A 7,786-nucleotide genomic window follows, 5' to 3' on the forward strand; every position below is an offset into this window, starting at 1 on the left:
AGTAAAGTCCAAAAGATTCGAATCGAGAAATGTAAGATTTGATAGCGAAAGCTTGATGCTGAGTGACAACTTGCTCAACCAATTTAAGTAAGACACTCAACTTGGCAATGCATTCACAGTTCGCAACGTGACGTCTGTTTCCATATTTATGAAGCCGAATTCAAAAACTACTCTTCCTCAACCGATATAAATGTCGTTTTCTGAAATGATCAAGGAATCAGAACTATTGAAGCAATTTTCATCGTAAAATGTTGAAAACTATATAGATATAGACTTTTTTCTTTTGTTGGTTTTTTAATTGGATTTGTATACGTGGGAGTTCAAAAAAACTGCCCCGTCTCATCCAGATTTTGCGCATTTGTTTACTCTATCAAAATACAACTTTTGATCGATGTTTCTTGATATCGAAACGTGCATTAGATTTTATTAAAACATTTCAAAAATTGTTACAAAGATAAACAAAACAGAAGGATAAACATGGTTACATCAATTCACAAAATGGATCCGAATCAATCTCTGATTGAAAGATGAATGAAAAGATGACTTTATTTCAAGTCCTTTTTGGCGGCATCATACATCCGTACCACAAATTGTGTAAAATGTGCATACAAATAAATACGTAAGAAAGTTGTATTCAGCTGTGACCGAAAATTTTCCTTAAAGAAGACTTCAAAAAACATAATTTAACAAAAAAAAAAATCAAATTTATTGAAATTGATCGGCATGGTTGACTTTCTGCAGTTTTTTTTTTTTTTTTAGAGTGTAAGTGGAAACTTCGATCGCGTATCTGTTGGGTATTATGAGTAATGAAGAACAAAACTCACAAAGAATAGGCGTGTTTTTTAGATCGACTTGGTTCATTTGTAGTGTTAACCTGTATGCAAGCACCACAAACTACTGATGCTAATTAAAATTATGTATATACTTTGCAAGGTGTCTGAAACTTCCTTTGGTATGTTGCAGACATTTTGACAAAACGAATATATTCCATCAAAAATATACTACATTTTATAAAACTAAATACCATATATTTATAAATAGTTTATCGGCTAATTTGTAAATAGAATTGATATATAACGGATGTAGGATATGTGCCACCTACCTGGTGGCATATCGAAGCAAAGCCACCAAAAGACGGAAAAAATAACTTTTCTCCTGATTCTTAACATTGATTTACGCATCTGTATAAACAAAGTATTTCGACCCTGGGCTTAAGATTGCTGAAATCGAATAATTATATTTTATATGTGTAACTTATGTTGTATATTAGACAAAACACGATAATTACTTAGGAAACATTTTATATTTTAGAGAATTTTTATTGTTATTGTACTACGCACAAATAAATAGAGAATATCGAAAAAATTTGAAGCACAAATTATCCGTAACGTTTTCATTGTTCAACATATATATATATATATATTATGCCCGATATCTAAGTATCATCTTCTCATATTCAGATCCAATCAAAATTTTAATTTTTTCATTTTTTTAAAAACATTAACAGACACTAAAGAATCAGCGATTATATATCACAAAATTTTTTTAAAAGTACTCTCACTCGATCCAAATGAATATCTTTTATTATTAGTGCGCGTGTGGTATAACAAAACGTTTCAATATGCAAGAATACACGTTCATTGTTTAAAACGCGCTACATTGTAATCAAAATCTCTAATTTAATGCCACTTTGCTCTAATTCCTAAACATTCTTGTCACACCACTGTACCGTACTAAACATATAGTCGATAAAGTGAAAATAATAATAATAATAATAATAATAAATGCTGTTGTACACTGATTTGAACGAAAAAAAAAATACATACAAGACGATATTGTTTATATGCCTAGATATAAAATGTGTAGAGATTGCAAATTTTCAAACTTCAAATAACACGATCGCATTATCAAAGGAAGATATATTATTCATATATTAATATAATAATTATATTAAATTCCAGCCATACATTCGTGAAAGTAATATCTAAGTGAATTAAATAAATAATTTTATTTAAAAAATTAATTGAAGAAATTTTGCATATTTTTTAAATTATAATATTATCATTATATTGGGTATAACATAACAAAAAATAATTAAAAAAGTTATAAACGTGTTGAGGCGAATCTTTGATTCCCATCATTTCAAGCCAATACATTAATCTATTAATCTGCTAAGAAACATTTATATAACATTTTTTTCGAACATCTCTCCCAAAAATGTCAGTTAAAACTCTACTCTCCTTTTGTCTGCCACACATTCAGATTTTTAACGCAATTTCTCTGATCATAAATGACAGACAGACTGGTAAGCGAAAATGGCTTAATAAGTAAACCCCTTTTACGTACTGATCAAAAGTATATGTACTTTATGGAATTTCATTTCATTTCTCATTTCATTTATTACCTACTCGCATAGATACATTTCATATGCAAACAGAAACTGTAACATAAGTGAGCATATACAAGTCAGCTAAATAGCTGCTAATGTAATCATCTTGCTCCATAAACTCCATAATCATCAATCAATTCCTACCAGCAACAGAACATACATTATGAGTTTAACAGTGCGGTCAATTTTCTTCTAACCGTATTCAAAGAATCATTGAAGGCTTTCAGAGTCAGTGTTGTTAGGCATCGCAATATCTAGCGATATAAAATGTAAAAGATCATTCGACTGATCAGTTACACAATTAATTAATTACAAATTAATGATTATAACATTAATATAAAAGGATTTTGATTCGATCTAGACAACTGCAACAATCGTTCAATTAGATTGGTTGGGGCTCGAGGTTGAACGATTTTGTAGAGATAGATAAGCGGCCTGAGTTTTTCCTCTCTCGCTTTCTTCTTTATATTATTAAATATGGCAAATAGAAAGACAAAATTATTATATTGCCGTCCTTTCCACATACCGCATTAGCATAAATATATATATATATATATATAAAAATACTTGCAAAAAATTTTTATTTCAATATCTGCTTTAGGTTGCAAATTAAAGTGAATGAATTCGATCCGTTTTTAAAGGTATTTTGTGGCTATTTGTGCCATCGTAGATCATTTCTATTACCATTTCTGCGATTACAGAAGTTCTTTAAAACAGACAACTAAATAAAAAAACACAACTTAATCAGAAAATCTTGGATATATCAATTCTCCGATAATAATCAATTCTCTGAATTACAATTCTATTGCGGCGTAGCCCTATTTTTCGTTGCTGAACATAAAATTGAAAAAATAATTCGCATTTTCATACTAAAGATTGGTTTTTGGCGATTTCAAGTTTTTTTTATAAACCGTTGGCGCGTCGATCAGATCGATCACTTTGCGTATCTGCATTATTCTAATAATTCGAATGTTTTCTCTTTTCAGCTCTCAAAAAGAATGCTCATGAGCACATTTAAATGAATATAAATTTTAACTGACGGCATGTCAGTTTTTATGACCCAAAGACAGAAGGACATCGCCTTTTCACCTTAGGTTAATCAGATGCTTAACGCAAAGCGTCATAATTGGATTTAAAAAATAATATAACTCCGCGTCTCTAAAAAAGATAATGTTTATATAGTCTCGAAATACATGCGTACGTGTATGTGTCTGTATTAATTTCCTTTCGCAAAATATTACATATATAAGCCATTAATTATTATAGCCTTCTATGGTATTAACTTGTTTCGCTTAACAACTGTTGTGTATAGCATATGGAAACACAAATAACAACTATTTGAAAGTATGTCAAATAGCGGCAGGTTTATTAGGTAAATATTTTTACTATAAAAATCGATATATAAAAAAAAAAAATCGTATTGAATCGTTTTTTGTGCATTACTCAGTTGAACTTAGGTAAGGAATTTTTATCAAGAACAGTAGATTTAATGTCTTCTCATTAATTTTTTTAACAATTTAATAAAAAATAATTCGGAAACCTAAACATGTCTTGAGAGGAATATTCATGAAAGCATAATAGATATGAATAAATCAATTTACAATTTTATGCGTCAATCGGGGATTTATATAAATTTCTATTGCTTTTCCGACAAATACGTCCAAAATATATCTATTATGTTATAGTTAAAATCTTTCAATTACTTTTCAACTATTATGTTTATAAAGAAAGAATATTTAAAATATTATTATAATTTATAAGCCATTAGTATGAGTCATCGATTTATGTACTGTTTATAGAAATTCATTCATAAATCTTATTATACGAGCAATCATTTTATTTTAACACACATGCATGCTTAAATAAATCTCTTACAAACGTCCAATCATTCCTCTTGACTTTATTAGCGAGCATTTTAAAGCAACTTATTTACAATAGCGATAAATGGAATTTTTACACAACGACAGTATGAGTCACTTCAAGTGATTTGTTTATAATCACTTGCATCAATATTTAGTTTAATTGATAAGGTTGGTCCCTCTGGCTTATGGCTCTTTTTAATGTTTGCAGAAACTTGCTTTCTATGTGTGAATGCATACATTGTGCGTGCATGTGTGTGTGCGCGTAGGGGAGAAATACGTGCACCGTTAATGTTTTACCCAAATAGGAAAGAGTTCATGGTATTTTTTATCCTTTTCTGCAATGTAAGAAAGTTTTATACTACATGGTATAAATTTTTTTTTCGGTCTTATTTGCCATGGAATATAAACAGCTGATTAATAACAACTTAATTTTTTTTTTTTTTGTCTTATTTGTCAAATCATTTCAAGATATAATACATAGATATTTACCGCACGCCATATGCGCTTTGTAGGCGGTGATTTAATCAACCAGCCCTCGTAGTAAACTTCTTTGTTCATATCGATTTTTGAGTGTCTCCACAATTTCAAATCAATTTTGCCGGCTTTACTACTAATTTTTATTCTTTTGTGTAAAATCACAAATGTAGATAAATCCTTTTATTCCAAAATTTTTCTTCACTCTTAATGATGTTTAATCTCCACCCAAAAAAAAAAAGAAACACTACAGAAAATTATTCTTCGTCTCCTGACTTTTAATTCGTCGTATCGGCTTACAGGAAGTTATTCGATTTTCCAACAAATTTTTTTTACACTTTGCATCATCGTCACAATTATGTGTTGTTAAACTAACTTTTAATTAACACTAATTAACTTTTATTTTCGTTTACTTGTAAGTATATTTAATACTTAACGCTCAGACTGATATCAACAAAAATTAATGCAACTTTACTAACGCAGAATTACACGAACCCAAACCCCGAACAACCCCCGAGCAGTTAACAGCGTTGCCATACATCAGCACTTATTATTATGTTTACATTAGTTGAACGCAGTATTAGAATTTAGTATAAATAGCGTATCATGGCATGAAATTTAAAACAAGGACAAATTGACCACATAAAAACTTTTCTGACTACATATCGGGCAATATATATCGACATACATAGATATTATATTTATACAACTTGTCAGCACCTTATGTTGCACAAACTAACAAGAGATGAAATACCAAATTTTTCAACAAATCATGATATCATCGTTTTTATTATTAATTGGAGAGTTAGTTGTCTATATTCGATATTTATTTATAAAGTGAAAACCTTAGATATGTAAAGTATATATTGGATCCCCTCTCTCTCCTTTTAAAGGTTTTATTCAAAGGTACTTTTAACTGCCTTCTATCTGTGAGTCTTTAGAGAGATATATTCAAGCTCGAGCAATTATTAACGCCATTGACGACGTGTAATTAACCGTTATATACAGAGAGAATATGCGAAAAACTTAGTATAAGGTTTTAGTATAAATGTAAGTAACATATAGAAGGATTTTAAATAGATCCGTCGTAGAATATTTCTTCTAAAATTTATTAAAGGATTAGGCGAGCATAAGATGTAAAATTCTCCAATTTAACATAAGCAAGGAAGTGAAAACAAGTTATGTTTGGTACAAATTTTTTGATTTCTTTTCGTACACAAGTGCTTATATGTAAAGAGCAAGCAGTTAGATGGTTGCTAATTAACATCGTCACTATTATTATTGATAACAGAAATACCAAAAGTCTCTGACATTTTATTAACTCTAGTTTTGAACAAAGTGAGACGGGACGGAGTTGGGGTGTCTTATTGTTTAGTTGTAGTCGCTATTATTATCAAAAAAAGTTTACAATAACAATAGAGAAATCTAATATCTCCTTTTTCCTTTTAAAATGAAAAAATAATGTCTACATCATTATAACTGGACAGACACAAAACTGCAAAGAAAGTTGAAGATAATAATGATCCGAGCAGTATGCAGCAAAATTTTATGGTGTGAAAAAAGAACATAGCATTATATTTTGTGTACATAAACATTATATGTTGCTGGCAACATTTCGTTTTGTTTTCATATACACAACATTCTCTCACCATCTACTTTAATTACTTTAGATGCTTATAGCAGAGTTGAAATTTTCTTTAACATATACGCAGAAATTCATACTGTTACTGCAAACATCGTGTTCAATTTCATATAAGCACATGCATTCAAATCATATTTGCTTTATTCCATATTATCATTGCATCAATTCTGTTTGAGATTTACTGCCTACTACTACTGCAGCTATTGTGGCGGACGCTTAAGGGCTTTGAGCAATTACTAACTTTTATGACAATGTAACGATTGAGGTGTATTTTTAACGAATAAACCATGCCAAGCCATTCCCAGCATTCTTCGTATCGGCCAAGCTGACCATGTTACACTTTGCAAAAATAACGAATAAATAACTTTCCTGAAATTTCACACCGTTGTATATTAAGTACAAGCAAAAATAATACCCTTTTTTCCGGTCCATTTTACAACACCGCGTGTTAATCTGATTACCATACATAATGAGGCGCAGCAAAAGCCAAATGCATTCACATTACGCGTCATGTAGCCAAAAATCCAAATTCATTACTATATTTGAAGAAATCTGTTCCACCATAGTCCATCATACACGTCCAGAGGCTTATGGTGATGCTGCTCCATTATATCCCAATGGTCGATTTTGGTTTCAACGATTTAAAAGTGGCGACACTAACTGACTTACATGCCATTTTTGGTCCACTTGTTGCAAGAGTTGCCCAGAACACACTGTTGCAGCTCGGATCGGAAGTTCTGACACACCCAGCGTAGTCGCCGGACATAGCGCCTCCTGATTACCACTTTTCAGATCGATGCAGCATGGCTTGGCTGAAATGCGAGTCCGCAAAGTTGAAAAAGTGCAAAAATGGGTCGGTGGGTGAATCGCTGCCAAACCAATATCAGTTCTTCCGACAAGATATTGCCATATTGGCCAAATTATTGTGAAATGTTGTAGAAAATGATGGAAACTGTTTTGATTAACATATACTGTACCAATTTTCCACAATAAATGCCTTTTTCCAAGTAAAAAAATGGCCAAAATGTATGCAACCTCCTATAAAATGGGGGAAACGAACTAACCAATTATGAAAAATAAGTCTATTTATTGAAATTTTTCTAGTTACATCCTTTTGCCTCAAACAAAATAACGAAAACGAACGCAGCTATGATAAAAAGAAGACAATATGTAGATATATTAGAGAGCTGAACTGAGCTTTTATTTTTAAATAATTATTATATTTTCGCAATAATTACAGTGCTGCCGTAGCCTAAACAAATTGCGCACATAGGTTTCATTGCATTATTGCAGCGGTTTGAAAATGTAGCCATATTAAAAAATTTTGTTTACATAAACATTAAAAAAGCAAAAAACCTCTTTGAAAACTAATTTTTTTTCTTTTTTTTGAAGGAAAGAATCACTTTTGATAAGTTAACA

At 30.6% G+C, this 7,786-nt stretch overlaps 1 protein-coding gene across 2 annotated transcripts in view; it reads right to left on the minus strand.

Annotated features, from left to right (window-relative positions):
• LOC119632673 (protein daughter of sevenless) overlaps nt 1–5,170 on the minus strand; it is an 18,229-nt gene extending 13,059 nt beyond the window's left edge. Inside the window, exons 1-2 of one of the 2 annotated variants that reach the window (XM_038025701.1) lie at nt 5,026–5,170; nt 4,741–4,972 (exon numbers count right to left, since the gene is read on the minus strand). In XM_038025701.1, coding sequence (XP_037881629.1) covers nt 4,741–4,809 — 69 coding nt within the window. In that variant the 5' untranslated portion in view covers nt 4,810–4,972; nt 5,026–5,170. Of the gene's footprint in view, nt 1–4,740 lie in introns of both variants that reach the window. The other variant, XM_038025700.1, reaches the window with a different exon arrangement.
• Nucleotides 5,171–7,786: the final 2,616 nt, after the last annotated feature.

Source organism: Glossina fuscipes, unplaced genomic scaffold, assembly GCF_014805625.2.
Source record: "Glossina fuscipes isolate IAEA_lab_2018 unplaced genomic scaffold, Yale_Gfus_2 1, whole genome shotgun sequence".
NCBI lineage: Eukaryota > Metazoa > Arthropoda > Insecta > Diptera > Glossinidae > Glossina > Glossina fuscipes.